The sequence below is a fragment of the Monopterus albus genome, unplaced genomic scaffold, assembly GCF_001952655.1.
Source record: "Monopterus albus unplaced genomic scaffold, M_albus_1.0 scaffold530.1, whole genome shotgun sequence".
NCBI classification, from domain to species: Eukaryota; Metazoa; Chordata; class Actinopteri; order Synbranchiformes; family Synbranchidae; genus Monopterus; species Monopterus albus.
The window spans coordinates 47,061-64,582 of record NW_018128410.1 but is presented as its reverse complement, the minus strand read 5'-3'; the positions used below and the strand labels follow the sequence as shown (position 1 = coordinate 64,582).

General features: G+C 42.2%; 1 protein-coding gene across 1 annotated transcript; it reads right to left on the bottom strand.

The window, feature by feature from the left end:
• Positions 1 to 4,633: 4,633 nt before the first annotated feature.
• On the bottom strand, positions 4,634 to 16,884 carry arsb (arylsulfatase B). Its single transcript, XM_020588343.1, has 6 exons — positions 15,887 to 16,884; positions 15,422 to 15,643; positions 11,986 to 12,221; positions 10,170 to 10,240; positions 5,584 to 5,715; positions 4,634 to 5,174 (listed from the first exon to the last, which is right to left on the bottom strand). Exons 1-6 carry the CDS (start codon positions 16,109 to 16,111, stop codon positions 4,909 to 4,911), a joined length of 1,152 nt encoding a protein of 383 aa, XP_020443999.1. The 5' UTR covers positions 16,112 to 16,884; the 3' UTR covers positions 4,634 to 4,908.
• Between the last annotated feature and the right edge of the window lie 638 nt (positions 16,885 to 17,522).

Here is a 17,522-nt window from a genome sequence, read left to right as displayed (position 1 = left end):
ATAATACAAGTCCTTATTACTAGTTATAGGGGTTATCAATTTTAATTTTGATTAAACGAACCCAAGCACCCCTCATTCTAACTTGTCTAGTTGGTGCACCTCCTAGGTAGAGTGAGAAGGGTGCTACAACTGCTTATTTTGAAATACTAGCCTTATGCTGGTTTTTTGTTTACTTGCCCCTTGCATGGGGATATGTACATGTACATTGAGAGCCAATGTACCAGAGTCAAATTCCTCGTTTGTCCGACGCATCTGGCCTATAAAGCTGATTCTCCAACACATCTGGCCTATAAAGCTGATTCAGATTCAGATTCACTACATTTCAGAGACAAATCTAGTACTTTTTACTGCATTACATGCATTTGAGAACTTCATCTATGTTTCAGAATCAAATGAATAAAACTAAATACAATAGAATCATTAGACTCAGTTGATCCTGAGCAGTGCGTAAGGTACTTCATCTTACAAGTATATAAGATAGTTAACATTAGCTCCACCTTTACCAGCTGCAACATGAAAGTGATGAACACAGTGAGCATCAAGACTTCTAATGCAACCATTATGATAGACATTAATATGAAATGTGCATTCTGCATAGTGAGTAGTAACATAAAAATATTACTTATTGCAAAAACTTTAAATGTTAGCTACAATTGGAGAAAATATACTTCTTTAAAAGTACATCAGATAAAAGTATAACATCACATTTTCTGGTTAAGATTTCATTCATATTTCCAGTAACAGCTGGATAGTCATTAGAAATTAATATTCAGTTTATTTTTATAATCTGTTAGTTGTTGATTTTACAAACATGTTTTGGTTTCAACATTTTGGTTATGAGTATTTCCTGCTTTTCTTTGTCTTTTATGAAATAAAACTGAATATCTTGAAGATCACCTTGAAGTTTAGATTATGATAGACTTACTTTTTTCTGACATTGTATTCACTAAATAGTAAATGATTTATTTATGAGGTAATTAACAGACTCAGCCATAAGTAAAATAATCATTAGTTGCAGATTTGCTGGCTGAAAAATTTGCATAATGAATTCCTGTATTACTTTCTGCAACAGCAAATACAGTCAAAACCTAATGTTCTTTTTAAATATATTAAGTAATTCAATGATTATGATTAATGATCTTTTCATCTATGTAAAACAGCTGTTATTTCAGCATGTTATTTGCCATCTGACACACGAGGAGACTACGTGTCACGTGAGTCTCAACCTTCATGGGGAGCCTAACAGCTGAGCTAAAGATCCACAGCTAACACCAGTCAGTGCAGACTATTCAGGTCCATCACGTCAATCTATGCACTGCACAGCTTTTGCTTTATTTCCAGACACGTCCATGCACGTACCACCTCCCGTTCCAAGTCTCTAGTCCTCTATTGTGGCCAAACTCAACAGAAATATACAGCGCCTTGGAGCCAGTGTGAGGAGGGACACTTGACCCATTTAGGAGCAGGAATTATGGTAACAACACTTTTGCTTTGCACAACAATGAATGAGTGTGAATGGACTATTCTGAGAGTGTTGTGACTGGGAACAGAACAACTGGTGCCAGGACCTCTGCACCCGCTCCTCTGTGCTCCTTGGTGAGTCAAATGAGACTTGAAACGAGTGCAAACACAAGGGACGTCTCATGACTCGGTCAGGGAGTTTCTAGCTAAACAACTCTGCAGTTATTGTCAATCTGATCCACCCAGTTTGTGGGAGCACTGTTTCTCAAACTGACCTTCAGTTTGACACTGAAAGAACAATAGTCTGCAGTAGAAACACTCCAGTGATACATTACTCATTGTGTAGTTTGAGCTTCCCTATCAGAGATCTTTATTTTTCAGATAATGGATTATTATTATTATTAACCAACAGAAAACTCTGGAGTGCACAACAGTGTTTCTGAAAAACTTGAGAGACTTCGGAAGTTTAAGAGCATTTTCATGTCAAAAGAAACCCAAAATTTAGCTTTTAGCAGTTTGATAAATATAGTGCCGAGCCTCCTGCCAGCTGCAGTATCATATCTTCACAATGTCATTTCTTTCAGGGGGCTTCACGCTGGAGGTACACATTGCTTTGTCACAGCTGAGAAAACAAAAAGTGAGTGTCAGAGCGACGTCACAGACTCTGAGATGGACCTCACAGGGCCGAGTCTAAGTGCAAGATGAAGTGTGAAAGACACACCAAAACCACGTTGAAAAGGACGAAGAGGAGCTGAGATGTGACGCCGCCGAGTTTGGCTGCACCTAATGACAAGGAGGGTGAAGTTCACCACAGAGCGGGGATGAGAAGTGCAAAAGTGTTCGGCAGCCAAGCTGAGAAACTCGCAGGCTGTGGTTTTAGATGACTGGCCAAGCAGTGGCAACATCTAATTAAATGAACTATCCCATCATACTGAAAGGCAAAGTTTTGACTAGAAATTAACAGAACACGGAGGTGACAAATTTGTGGCCTCAGAAATGTAAGAGAGGCTTTCTCAGAAACATAAATGTGGTATTCTGGTCATCATCCATGACTGAAATCCCAGTTTCAGTTCCATTTAACATCTACTTTGGTAGAATATTATCTTTTTTTAAGCACATATACACTTTGACATAAATGTTCATGGTTATTTTACCTAAAATGAGAAACCACCTATTCTTAAAAAATAAGTTAATATAAAAAAAAATGTGGATTAGGTTTTCAAAATGGAACTCCACAGCTGCCTTGGGCAGGCCATATGTGCTGTCTGTTACTAAATAAATAATTTCCACTCATAAATTAAACATCAAGCTTCATTGTGGGCCTTAGAAATCAACAAAACAATCCCAACTCAAGGTGCCCTTAATACCTTCTTCCAGGGCTTTCAGCCATAGCTGTTAAAAGACTTATGATACTCTGTATGGAATTGTGCCAGTCACTGAGCTCGCATATCAGCAGATCCATCTCCAAACCATCTAAGCAACTCCACTGATGAGGGCCGTGTGATAGGGCTGAAAGCTCTGGAAAATGTTAGTAACTGGATCTCGAGTTGGGACTGATTTGTTACACTGCTCGTTAATGCGTTCTCATTACACGTGTTAAATTTGGGATGTTTGCAGACTTCTAAGCTGTGATCATAGTTTCCGAACATCTGTAAAGGAACAGCTCAACATTTGGGGAAATACACATATCTGTTTTCTGGAGGAGAGTTAAATGAAACGATTGATACCACTGCCAAGAGGCTCTTAGATTAGCTTAGTTTAGATAATGGAAATAGGGTGAAACAGCCTGGCTCTGTCCAAAGGTAACAAAATCCATCCAGCAGCACCTCTAGACCTCACTAATTAACATCTAATAGACTGCGTGTAAAAACGGGGCTTACGAGTCAGACCATTTTGTGGCAGGGTGCATATAAATTAAAACAAAGAAAGACCAAATGTTACTTAGGGACAGGTGGATTGTTTTACCTTTGTTCAGCTCTTTCCAGGGTTTATGCTAACTAGCTTCATACCTACCACACAGACATGACAGGCAGATGAATGGTCCAGTGTGACTCTCAACAAAAAGGCAAGTAGGTGTATTTCCCCAAGAAGTAATCCTTTAAAAAAGCCCAGCTGCCTCTTAAACAGACTATGTTACTAAGCATAAAACTCATTGTGGCACTGAACATTTTACATGTAGTACAATGACATCCTGGCTCAGACTGTGCGATTGTTATTTCATCTTCATCCACACAGATATTTACTGCTATTAAACATTTGTAGATCATGTACAACTCTAACCCTTAGCAGCAGATACATGAGTTTGCTGACAACGCCATCACACTGCTCTGTGCCTTGACTCTCCTATATGATCACATTTGGTTGTGAAAAGCATCAGTCACACTGCTAGCGTCACCATATAACCATAAAACTCATTTAAGACATTATTTCAGGTCATGCGGTACAAAGCGTTGGCAGACAAGATTACAGCATTTAAAACTACAATCCAGATTCTGCTTCTGTGGCGACAGGTCTAAGAAACAAGCCTCAGTGACACGACGAACCTCCTCATGTCAAACGGTGCAGCAGCACCAGTTTCCCCAGTGATTGGCATTGTTGGTGCCTTGCTCTGCTGCCAATCAGTTCACATGGCGGGTTAAGGGTCGCAGCCCACATTAGGACGGGGCCACCCGTTCTGCAGGGAGTATTTCCTGTGGGAGTCTGCATGCTGCTGCCAGTGGGAGGTCACACCCCCAAGAGGCCAACGGTCAAACAGCAGGCGTGTATTAAAGAAATTAGTTTCTCCTGCTCAGATTCCAAATATGCAAATTATCCCTTTGGAAGTGTATAATGTTTATCCTTAAATGTGTTTGGTTATTTTTAGAATGAACTAACTTTAGCTGATCAGATATATTGGACCAAATAATCACCTCCATGGGAACAGCACAATCATGCATGACTGGCATGTGGGAGTTTCTTCTGCAGCCATAATATAAGAGATACCTGAAACACACAAGAAATTCCTCACATTTCCAGATACTAAACAGAAATGATACCAATTTAGCACTTACTCCTTAACTTTAAGGCAACTGTGAGGGGAAACAAGTGATCTAAAAAGGCACAAATATTAGAATGGCACTTTTCATGTCTCATTATTTGTGTTTGGCACAAATATTAGAATGGCACTTTTCATTTATTTGTGTTTATTTGAATAGAGCCTGCTAAGGGGCCTGCGGCTTCCCAACAGCAGATAAATGAAGCGCAAAGACCTGGAACAGCAGGAGACAGTCTTTACAAATCAGCAACATGTGGAGGTAACTCAGTTTATGCAATCGTGTGAACTAAACCTCTGAGGGCACCACAGCAACTGTCCCACTGACTGTCTGCATTAGCTGTTAAACAAAAACAGAGATTGTATTGTGATGGAATGAGCAGTTGTTTCGTAGCATTTATCTCTGTCATCTCTGCCTAAGCCCAGGGACCCCAGGCTCCTCTGGAGCCCGGGTCACATCTGGGGTCATCGTCAGGGAAGTTTACTGGTAAAGCACTTTTCTGGAAGTAGTGGAGCCTCTTAAGGAAATGGAGCACTACTTCTGGGAACTGAGCTGATACTTCGACTCTCTCCTCTGGATCCTTTTCTATGTCGAAGAGCATCACAAGCTTCAGTGGTTCCCGCTCAGAGTGACCGGGCTCCGAGCTGTTGTGGCCGGGCCGTGGGAACCAAACATCACATCCTGGCAGAAACAACAAGAAGGACATTAACAGTGGTGGTGGAAAGTAGCCAAGTACTTTCACCAAAATTAAGTACTTAAATACAGTTTCATGGTTCTTGTACTTTACTTCTGCTTCACTATAGGAGGAAAAGACATGGCATCTATCTGACAGCTGTAGTGACTTTACAACTTGACAATTGTCTGTGAGTTGTAGCTGCAGCCAATGATTAGTTACATTGTTGATTTACTGGCTGATTACTTTTATTTGATTAACTGTTTATTCCATAAAACTCAAATAACAGTGAAAAAGCACCTTGTAATTTCCACAGATAAGAAGCAACTGTAAATGAAGTGACTGTGCCAGTAAGTGCTTGATTTCCACTTCCCACTTAGACGAAACATGTCATTACAGGTAACAGAAGATACTGACCTGGGTAGCCAGTCAGCAGCTTCCAATTTGAGGATCGAATGGCTGCGTGAATGGACACATTGAAGCCAGAGTTAGCCCAGGAGTCTCTGTTGACCACCTGAGACAGAGGAAACTGAGGCTCCCTGCCAGGACCTGCAGAGAGCAGAGGACAGAGCTGATCCAGGTCATTCATCTTAAAAATAAAAAAAAAACAAGAAAGTGCTGATTAAGATGATATTAGATGACCACTGGATTCAAAACGCCCTGTGTAAACTGGCAACAAGATTTTAGAAAATACCTGGAAATCACAGTCAGTATCAAGTGGAGGCGTGAAAATAAATACACCAGTAACAAAGACCTCTCTTTGTGCTGCAAACTCAACAACAAAACATCAGGAAAGGCTAGTCTATCAAATGTCTATGAAGGTCTAGTGAGACTCAAAACAATCTGAACCACACAGCGCGCCTAACTGTTTGCCCCCCCCCCATCACATCCCATTTCCTGTAGATGCCTGGTTGGGACAGCCAAACCCATGTTAACCCTGGTTGTTGCTCTTTCTTTGTCCCACTCTCTCTGTGTTAAAGACGCCACCTCTTCACTCTGGCAGACCCTGGTTCAGACTTTTAGCTGCCCAGAGCTCCTCCATGGCTGTTTGACATGACTACTGGCTGGAAAAACCCTTCTTCTAACCTTGGCTAGGCGGCAGGCGGGGCTGATTTACAGACCGTACTTTGACAACACAGGGTGGAGAAGCTGGAATAACAACAGGAGGCTGTAGGCAGCAGAGGGTTATTTGGAGGGGGTGTAGCTGAGAGACACCATGTCCTGTCCCACTGTCACTGGGTTTGTCAAACAACATGGAAAATGTTATGTACCTTTAAGAATAGAAATTGTTTAGCATATGAAGTTCTCAAAGACACTGTGGTAACATGGTCGACTCACAATGAATAATTCACTATTACTGCAGGTGGGCAGATTTGAAATGGTAAGCAAATGAGGAGCAAGGGCCACAGTTACAATTGGCATCACTTTCCAGTTTCACAAGGCAAAAGAAAATAATTTATCCTTGCTCTGATGGTGTCCAGAAATTTCTTGGGTCTTACAGAAACTGTCTCCCAGAAGTGAGCACACGCGTCTGCTTTTTAAACAAGAAAAGAGGAGATCTGGCCTTGAGAGTATTCTCAGGTTAATGCTGTGGTTGACCCTGACAATATGGTCCCGCTTAGACAGATTTTCAAGTAATTTCAGCCTCCTAGCGCTGTCAGAAACACATTCACATTCTTTGCATACAGACAAATCCCCACTCACACAAGCCCCATGTTCCCGTCAAAGCTTGTCTGACAGATGCGATTCCACCACAGCAACATGACAGCAGAATTAAATCATTTCCAATCTCAGTGTTTTTGCAACCACATGATAAAAACTTCAACTTTGAATTCTTCACTCGTTACTGCACAAATGACATGTGGGGATCTTAACTGCTCTGACATGCATTAAGCTGGGCTGCTCAGTGCGGACCAAACCTATCACACTTAGCGCTCAGTCCATGCATACAAATGGGGTCTTGATGCCATGCCAGTAAGGTGTTAGTACAGTTATGTAAACTGGTGGGAAGACAAATGTTTTGGGCTTTGAAAACATCAGGTTTAGAATTACTTTGGGGTGCTGCAGCGTCTTCCACTCTTTCTTCTTTAAGGAAAGGGGCCCCAGTCTCTAGCACACACGCTGTCTTATATTCACTGTTTGCATGAGCACAGGACAGAAGTGTCTCAGAGCAGGCTTTGCTCATCTGGATCCACAAAAGGAGGATTCACAAACAGGCTCAAGAAACAGGAGGGAGGGCAGGGGGAGGGGCGGTGGGTAGTGACTATTGGTTCAATAGAGGGGGGGGGGAAATTTGGGGGTGATTTAAGTCTTGGGCCAACTCCAGGGTTTCTCGCTCTCAACAACTTGGAAACTTTAGTCGGAACCTCACATAGACTGAGAGCAGAGAAGAGGGATTTGAAAAACAACTTAAAAGGAGAAAAGTATGTTAAAGGAAAAAAATCTTTTCATGAGCTCAACAGAGGAGCCCAGAGAACCATGCAGAGTGAGAAGAAATGCAGAGGTCTCAAAGAGAGACTAGGTTAATAGGAAAGAGGAAAGAAAAGAGGCATCTGGCTGCTTGTGTGGTGGCTCACAATAAAAACCCAAACATAAAACAGGAGGGCGAACACTCACAAAGCAGGAGTGTTGTTCTTCACCATGTCCTGTTTTCATCTCAATGATTTAAATGCTAATGACCAACTGAAAACTTTGAGAATATTTCCAGTGCCACTGGCTTAAGCTGTGTCTCCAGAATGTGATGAATCAGTGACTGGACAATACGGATTTTCCCCCAGTACAGCTTGGCTACTCATTACACATTTGATGAAAGTTTGACAGAGAGTACGGGACTTTCTCAGTGATTTAATTTTATTTTTACCAAGTTAGTTTTAAAGCTGCACTTATGACAGGTTAGGTACGGGATTTTTCAAGATGGTCTTAAAACAATACTGTCGTGCCCATATGTGTGAGAATAGGTTATAGTCATAGTAGCTTTTCTTACTCTCCACACCGACCCTGATGGTTTTCACTGGGACCTACTCAGCTATGCTGCAAATGATAATCCACAGCCTTCGTTCTGTGCAATAATACCACAAAGTTCTCCTCAGGTTCATATGAAGCTTCAGCTGTCCCACTCAGCTAATTCAGGTCGATATCTCCTTTCTTTTCCTGGGTAGTAATTCCCTCCAGAGTTGGTGCTCCAGCTTACAGACATCAGCAAAACCCCATTAAGGCTTAGTGCTTTTGCAAACTTTCAAAACATTTCCAGTACATTACCAAACTATAATACAGCACCACACAGGACAGAAGATGATTACTATAATCTTTGGGGCATGGATTAGAAACTTCTACACCTTCCATCTGTTCCCATGGCCTCAGATCAGCAGCCTGCTACCTCCTCAGAGGTGGAAGTGGTTTCCTTCATGTAATATTAAGATACCACTCCACTTGGTCTGATTTCCTGGAAACCTCCCTGCACTCACAGTTTAAACCGAACACACACACGCCCCGCTCTCAAACACCAGCTATCTCCGACTGTTACACTGTTCACTGATTCATCAGTGGCTGATTACAGTTTATCAGCATTCATCAGATGAAAACAGAATAACAAACACCATTTTATACAGGTACAGTAAATGTATGAAATAATGTAAGAAAACAGTTGTTTAATAAAACTTTGAGAAATTACTTTCATGGGCTAGAGAAAGCAACACATGAATTAAAGTATATCGATTTCAGCATCATCTGAAAATACCCAACTACAGCCACAGTCCTCCAACTTATAATCCGCTCAAATAAACATTAGACACTCATAATGAACATAATGTGGATTTCTAAGAAGCTAACGCGAGTTACTCAAACGTTACGTAACGTGCTGTTCTCAGGCCTCAGTCTGCTTTGACTTGACTCTATTCAATTCCTGATGTCTGGCCTCAAACAATGAGCCCTTGATACTTGTGGCCATGCTGGGAAGAGAGCGAGACAAAACAGCACAATTACAACATTACACACATCCCACACAGCACAGGGAGGAGGCTCCCATCACCTCGACATGCTTGATCAAATTATTCCCTTCACTGCTAGGTGACTTATGCCTTGGAGGGTTTAAACCAGCCAGGAGTTCCCGTGTCTCTATGGTTCTAATGATAAGTGAGGTGTAGTGATGACTGTAAAGTGTTGTAGAGTTGTCTGTGCGCTGTGATAGACTGCTGAGCTGTCCAGTGCCTACCCTGCCTCTACCCCTGTATGATCTAGGAGGCTCCAGGCCACATCTGTATATAGATGATAAATAAATGGAGGAGTCTGAAGTTGCAGTTCCCCGCCTGGTGTGAGGTCAGTCAGTGTAGATGCAGTCTGAATCCATGCTAATGAATCTGTGAGGCTCTGCTTGAAATAAATGCTAACGCTAGCATTGAATACAGAGTTCTTCAATTTAATTTCCCTCTGCAAACTATTCCAAGTGTCCAGAGCAGAACAGGGGTGGACTCAGATATTCGACTATTGGTTCAACAATAAATCAGTTTTCAATTTTAGTATTCGGATTTTTGAGACAGAGGGAAATTTAGTTGCATTTCTTTCTCCCGGTTTGGCCACAAGGTGTCAGCCTCAAGCTACATCCAGTCCTGCTTGCTTTTGTTTAGTGTGGTCATTGCATGTCTTGGTCTCTTTTTAAAATATTTCTCTATTTTCAAGAGAAAATGTAAAATATTCTCTGTTTCCAGGATTTACAGGGTGTCAGGGTCCACTGCTTTTTCTCTGTTTTATATTGTTGTAAACTAAATATCTTGGGATTTTGGACTACTGGTTAAAAAATGTTATATTTACCTTTGTTGTGTTGGACATTCATCTTAACTACCTGGCAAAATTAAATGATAGATTGAGAAAATAACGTGCAGATTAAATAGTACTTAAAATAAATTGTTCTGATGAGTATAAAAAGCAGCACAAAGTGTTCTGATGAGTATAAAAAGCAGCACAGACAAAATGGGAAAACGTTCATGTACAGTGCAACGTGAACTTACATGGAGCAACGTCAACGTACAGAGGGTCGATGTTGTGTAGCAGCTCCAGTCTCGGTGAGGCCGACCCTTTGCTGGAAGATAAAAGCAGTGCGACTCTTTAGAGTGTGGATACACAACCAACACACACACATCCCACCATGTCTGACTCATGCACAGGGATCTGTAAATCTAAAGCAGCTGGCTGCTGTTCACCAGGCAGTCATGTGCTCTGACCGCACTCCACCACAGAGGAATCACACTGACCACAGTGTCTGATAACACAACTAGAACAACTCTCACTCTCTGCTGCCTGCCTGCTGTTCTGTCCTTCATTTGGTTTTTATTACTCAGGCCAAGCTGACTGGCTGCTGCTTTCTGTAACAGCCAGGCCAGTTACAGTAGAATCAAACTGTAAAGCAGCAAAAACAAACAGCAGTTTGTGCACAGTGCTGATGTGCAGCTCACAGAGCAATGGTAGCAGCCAGCAGTCAGCTGATATACGTCAGCCAATCGAGTCAAGTGGAGGCTGTGAACAGTAGTATGTGGTCCTGGGTTAGCCTCGGTTTTCTGCTGCGGCTCTTCTGTAGCCCTCAATTTCACCTCCTTCACCCTGTCCACATTTAGTGTACAAATATAATGTCAGTCAAACAGGACTTGGTAACAACTTGTGTGATGACCTGTATGCAAACTAACATGGAAAATACATCTGTGGCCTGCCAATAGCTTCATGCTACTGACTATATCACTAACAGTTTTCTTGCAATATTCTCCAAAACAGAAATCTCCCCCATTTTCCCAGTTTTTATTTTGGCATTTAACTAGTTTAAGTCCAACAAATACCATTAAATGGTCCAAGGCTAAGAGTCACCAGAAACAAAAAATGTATGAACATTTCATATACAGGAGGCCTTTTTCAGGGACCCAGTAACAGGTTAACGTCCAGCTTTTCTGCAGCAGTGGAAGCAAACTAAACCTTGAAAACTGATGCAACAGTTCCTACAGGTCCCAACTGTTGTTGGTGACTGACAACAGATTCTCCCTGTACAAAGGCAGAGAGTTACTACTCCCTCTGACGCATCATGTAGAAAAAAGGCCATCAACACAGGAAGTCAGAGCTTCTCAGGGTTTCATCCTGTAGCAGGAGAATGAGCCACAAACAGCTCCAGGCTGCTGAGGAGGAAAGAACAAGGTGGTCGGCTTCAACGTGATGGAACAGCAGCACAGAGTCCAGACTTTCCAGGTGAAGAGTGAAAGCAAAGAAGCTGACAGGTGCAACACATCTGTGGGAACATCTGCTACGGTGCCGTCTGTCCCAGTGTTTGGTTTCAGTTGTAGAAAAAAAACTTTTGACCAGCAGAGGATCTTACCATGTAGTGTATAAACCAATTACAGCATGTTCTTGTACTGCAACATTAAAGGATCCGGGAAAAACTGATTAGCTGATCCACAAGCACGCTTTCATTGTTCTTAAAGGAAGAGTTGGGGATGGAGGAGGATAGAGGACAAAAAGAGGGATAGAAGGACTACAGATCTGTGTGAGAATGACTGATGGAATTTCCTTCTCTTTGGGTTCCCAATGCCCCATTAACAAAGGGCTTATTGAAGGAGCAGGGGCTCCTACAACAAAAAGACACTGGGTCGGGCAGAGGGAGCTGGAACAAGTACATGTGGGGGGACGGATCAAAAAGAGGCAGAAAGAGAGGGGAGGCGGTCAAGCTGAAGAGCTGGTATTGCTCATGCTGAAACACTCACCAACCTGTCACCTAATAAACATGCTCAGCTGGGAATTCAAGGCCCACACCTGTGAAAAGGTTTACAGTTCAACAGCCCAGCTCACCTGATTGTGTCCCACATGTTGAAGCCATCCAGTGGTTTTGTGCCATTGATGCTCCCTCCTGCCAGGGCAACGAGTGTGGGCAACCAATCAGAGATGTGGATTAGTTCATGGCTGACAGTCCCAGGCTGTTTCAGCAGCGGGCTGGAGACAAATCCGACTCCCCGGACCCCCCCTTCCCACAGGGACCACTTCCTCCCTCGCAGTGGCCAGTTGCTACCACCGGTGTGGACAGGAGACAAAAAGACAGACATTTTAAATCAGTAAATCTAAAGATAACAGATATGACTGAGGGGTTTGGGGATATGTCGCTGTACTGGAAACCAAAAAGGCTGCATATTTCACATCTGTTCCAGTGAGTACTCTAATAGCCTTTTCCTTTATTCACACAGCATTTTTCTAAACCTAGTTGCTAAACAGTACAACAAAAGGTAATGTTATAAATGCTAAAACAATTATATGACAAGAAGAATTTAAAGGTGTAACAGAATAAGACAATTAGGATACAACAAATAAAACCACAACATGGAAAAACTGTTGTATTTAAAGAAAAGGTCAAGAGATGCTCAGGAGAGCACAGAGGTGCCATTTGCAGAAATATGGCTTTTAAAGTTGGTTTATCTTTCAAAGCAGAAAGCAGACAATGGGAATGTTAAGTCTAGCAGCTATTTGATCATAAACTCTTGGATAAATTAAAAATTTGACCTGACAGTGGTGCCAGAGACTCATCAAAGTGTTTACAGTTCATCCTAATGGGAACATGCTCGTTTGTACCAAATTCCAAACTATAACTATGACGTCATGGTGGCGCTAAACTCAATGCTTCATCCTCTGGGAACCATGAATGTCTGTGAAACATTTGGTGCCACTCACTCAAGAAAATGTTGCAATACTTCTCAGAAGAACTGAAAACCTTCAGGTATTTAGAAAGAACTTCTGTACAAAACTCCATGGCAACCCATCATATATTTGCTGAGATATGTCAGTCTTGAGGAAATGGTGGACTAAGGGAAAGACTCTGCTGTTAGTATGGCTAAAAACAAATTATATAATACCTTAAAATAATACAGCATCACTCATCTATTTCCACCCCTGTGAGACAAATATTCCTGCATAATATCCAACCATTGCACAAGTGTACACACACACTGTCATCATCCCTGTTATTCGGTCCAGAATAAACACACTTGACCAATCCCATCCAGCCCGCGCTCCCCCTTCAGCAGCAGTGTGTCATGCAAGTCCAGGAATTAGTTTGTGCCGATTCCCAAACTGTTCTGGAAAGACCGTCTGCTTCTTAATACCTTTCCAAGCTGCCGTGGCTCTCTACAGGCCAATTCTCTCTTTCCCACTTCCCTTTGCACTCTGTTGCTTAGAGTCAAGTCTCAGTGAGGTACCCTGTTTACAGAAAATTTCACCATAAAGGAAAAAGTTCAGGGCTCATTTCTTTCCTGTTGAGCTTGACACATGCAGGTCAGTTATATCAGCTTATCCACAAGAAAAACCAAATCTAATTATAAGCTAGAAATATGACTAATGAAGCTAATACTAATTCTTCTGATAACTGTTTTCAGTAAGTGATGACAATGTGTTCATTAACTACATCCTGGAGCAAAAGTCAGTGAGGAGAGATTACATAACTGGAACATCACATTTACACAGAACCAGGAAATGCATCTCACTTTTTTCCATAACCTCAGATCAACAGTCAGTGTCTGCCCAGCACGTGGAACGCTAAGTCCTCCATATCACAGCCAATCAAATGTGTGGAAGAACAATGACACAGACCAGCCACCGCAGCCATAAAAACCTAGCCTGGTACTTTCACAGTATTGTTCTCTAATTACCCTGTAAAAAACAAACCCCCTAAAAATAGCCCCTTTCAATGATTTACCTACTTCAGATGCATTTCACTAGAAGTTCCAGATGTGGAAAGCAGTGAATAGGCACATGCTTAGATAGTGCTGCATTCCTGTACCTAGTTTAAGTGGTTTTAGCCTTGTGTGTTCTTCATCAAAGGTTTATGAGAAAGGATCATTTTCAAGGTCCACCAGTACTGAGACTCCAGCGGTGTCTATGAAAACATCAACCAACTCAAGTCTTCTTTCAGTGTTCACTGCTCTCTAGTGGACATCCAGAGTATTACAACCACTAGTTTCAGAACTGGCACATAATGACTAAAAATCTGTTGCAAACATAAAACAATGAAATGTCTTTCCATTTGTTTGGTGGATTATGATGCATTTGGTGCAGATATTAATGTTTAATTGTATGGCAATGGCATTACTCTGACAGGTTTATCTATTTATTTGTCCACCCTATGTATAGTGTTTATAATGTGGCAGAGTTCAACAGCAGCACATAGTACATCCAACAAAATGATTGTACATTTGAATCATCACCATAATGAAGGGAAAACTTGCTGCAACACTGTCATATTAGGCTGCATTAGTTTTAACTAAATATACCTAATAAACTTATAACAGGGTACAGTGCGACTAATCATGACATTTGTAAAGCAAAGACCAGTATTTCTCAGCATGTCTGTTAGATTTAGTAGCTTCTCGTGAGACTGTAGACATCAGTTACCAACAGCAGCACCTTAACCACACTTCTGTTTTACTCTACAAGAAAGAGATGAAGAAAGATGAAGATCAAGGCATGTCGCCTAGGATCCTCTGCAACTTCTACAGCTGCATCATCTCCCTCAGCCAGAGCATCGTTCCCACCTGCTTTAAGACCACGACCATCGTCCCCCTTCCCAAGAAGAGCCCAGTCACCTGCCTGAACGACTACAGGCCAGTGGCACTCACCCCAATCATTATGAAGTGTTTTGAGAATGCTGGCCCACATTCAGAGCAGTATACAGGGCACCCTGGACCCCCTGGTTCAGAAGTGTGAAATGTAGGACCTCTAGACTGAAAAACTCTTTCTTTCCCTCTGCCATCAGACTCCTAAACAGCTGAGGAGTTTATTACCAGGAAATACGTGATGTACTGTTTACATTCTCAGTTTGCACATGCAGAATTGCACACTCTTTGCATTATATTGTGTTCCTGTTGTATTTTTTATTTGCTTCCTTAGATCCGTGTTACTGCCTATTTAGATTTGTGTTATGCTTATCTACTTTATATTTCACTTGTATTATGTGGCATTCATGTGGACGGCAAAGTAAATTTCATTGTACAGGGACTACGACACAGGAGATGAAGCATATCAGAAAGCTTTGAGCTGGACAAGCCTGCTGTTTGCTTGAGGAAGATAATGAGGACAGAGAAAGGTTTTACAGGAACATGTCTCTTTACATTACTACCTTTGTTTCAGCAAGGGCTTATTAGGTGTTTGTTAGTTTGAGTCATTCCTCATATGTTTGATATCATATTGACCAGGGTTCAAATCCCAGCTATGACAGCAAAAGCATGGTTTATCCAGTGCTTCAACACACAAACATACCTGTTGAGAACACAAGCACCGTGTTGTCCCAGAGCCCTTCCTGCTGCAGAGCCAGAGTAATGTTGCCCACAGCCTCGTCCATGGCCGACACCATGCCTGCGTACAGCCTGCGGTCAGGGTCTTTGATGAAACTGTAAGGTGCCGTGTAGCGTTCTGGCACCTGCAGGGGGTCATGGACTGCCTGCAGCGCCACATAGAGGAAGAGCGGCTGAAAAATAAATTGGACAAGATGTGAAGTTGTGCCTCTGTGATGTTGTAAATGGAGAGACTCACTCAGCAGTGACCAGCAAACAAATGATTCATGTTTACAGAGGTGGCTCAACAAGGGCGTAAACCTCCACCTCCAGCTTATTGACAGTTAGGTGAACTTCAGGCTTTCCTGTTTAAGGTCAGAGTTGGGAGCTAAAGAATGAAATATATCACGGAGGGTAAACATGTATGTGTGTGTCACCTTCTTAGATTTGTGTTTTTCAATGACGCCGACAGCTCTCTGGCTGAACAGCTCAGTGGAATAAACTCCATTGTAAACAGTGCTAACTTCTTCTCCATCTTGCAGGTCCAACGCACATCGAGTGAGGTTCAGAGCAGTGATGAAAGTACAGCAGACATGAGTGTAGTAATCCTCACTGCCTGTCAGGTACCCTAACAGAGCAAACAGTGGGCAGTAGGCAAACATAAACAGCTAAGTTCATATACAATGTTGTCGCTTACAAATATGGTGAAATAAGGCTGTGTGTGTTTTCTTAAAGGGGAAGAAACTGTCAGTTACATTTATCAAAATTAAATTTAAATCACTGATTAAAAGACCACTGTCATCTTACTGTTGACTTCCAAAATCCAGACAGGAGAAGATGATCAAAATGTTAAAATGCTCATGTCAGTGTTACTGTGCACTCACAGTCAATAATACACAATTAAATGTGCCAAAGAACGGGAGAGCATGCATATGGAAGCTCAGTACATGAGTTAAATGATGTTAACTCATTATTAAGCCTCATAGCATTCCTGAACCCTAGCCCCACCCAGGCAAAAAGCACATGGGACGTGACACACAGCATCTACATTGTGTTTACTCAAGTTATGTATTAGCTGGTCCAACTGGTTTGTATTTGTAGTCACCGGGTCCACTCAGTTGTCCAACCACTGGCACTGTTCTACCAAGACTGTCTAACAAAAGGAGACTATTAGCAGTTCCAGTGAGTCTGTAGCTGTGTTATCACCAACACAAGGCATGTGTGGGTGTAGGAGTGAAGACAAGTCTACAGGGTCATCAGGTGGGCCCGCTTTCACTAACTGGTGTTTTGCTGAGTTGGGCCCACGACACAGAGAAGGCTCAACAGTGTGTACCCATAACCAGAGCCCTCTGTGCCCGCACCCACACACCCAACACAACCCTTCATCTACTCAGGCTAATTCAGGCTAACTGTTACCAAACAGTCACTAGCACTAGCAAACATTTCAACTGCTGTTCCAGCCACCAAACATTTAAAATAACTCACCAAACATTTCAGATAGCTCACCAGATAACTAGCCAGATTTCTGGTTCCTTCCATACTGCATCATTATCACTTTAGGTTACGGGATAAGGTAATTATAATACATCAATAACTAACACATCTATAACTAATGTGACCCTAATTTATTTACTAGATTATATCCATTAGTATACCTAATAAAGAAAAACTGGCACCTATATTACTTGTGTTGCACGATATACCGGTACTAGTATGGTACCACGGTACTGAGGCATTTAAAATGGTACTATACTGCATTTGGATGGGACTGGTACTTGCAGTGCCCGCCCGCAACAGAGGAAAACAGAGCAGGAAACAGCTTCCTCGTCCTCTGCTCACTGAGCAGCGTGGACTGGAGCAACAAACGGAGCAGGAGGAAAGCTTGGAGAGAGCAGAGACGTTGGAGAGGGAGAGAGCAAGAGAGAGAGAGAGAGAGAGGAGCACGGAGAGGAGAATGGCTGCTGTAACAGTCACCACCCCGCAACTTGTGGACAAACGAGGGGCGCGAAGTGCTATATGGCAGTACTTCAGCATAAAAACAAATGAGCAAGGAGAGGCAATTAACGTTGATGC

Excerpts from the sequence above, each read along its gene's own strand:
- arsb (XM_020588343.1), bottom strand. The coding sequence starts at position 16,111 with ATGTTTGCCTACTGCCCACTGTTTGCTCTGTTAGGGTACCTGACAGGC. Across the intron at positions 5,716-10,169 it reads GTACGTTGACGTTGCTCCAT|GTCCTGGCAGGGAGCCTCAG; the intron begins GTAAGTTCACGT and ends TGCTCTCTGCAG. Across the intron at positions 5,175-5,583 it reads GCTGCTGACTGGCTACCCAG|GATGTGATGTTTGGTTCCCA; the intron begins GTCAGTATCTTC and ends TGTTTCTGCCAG.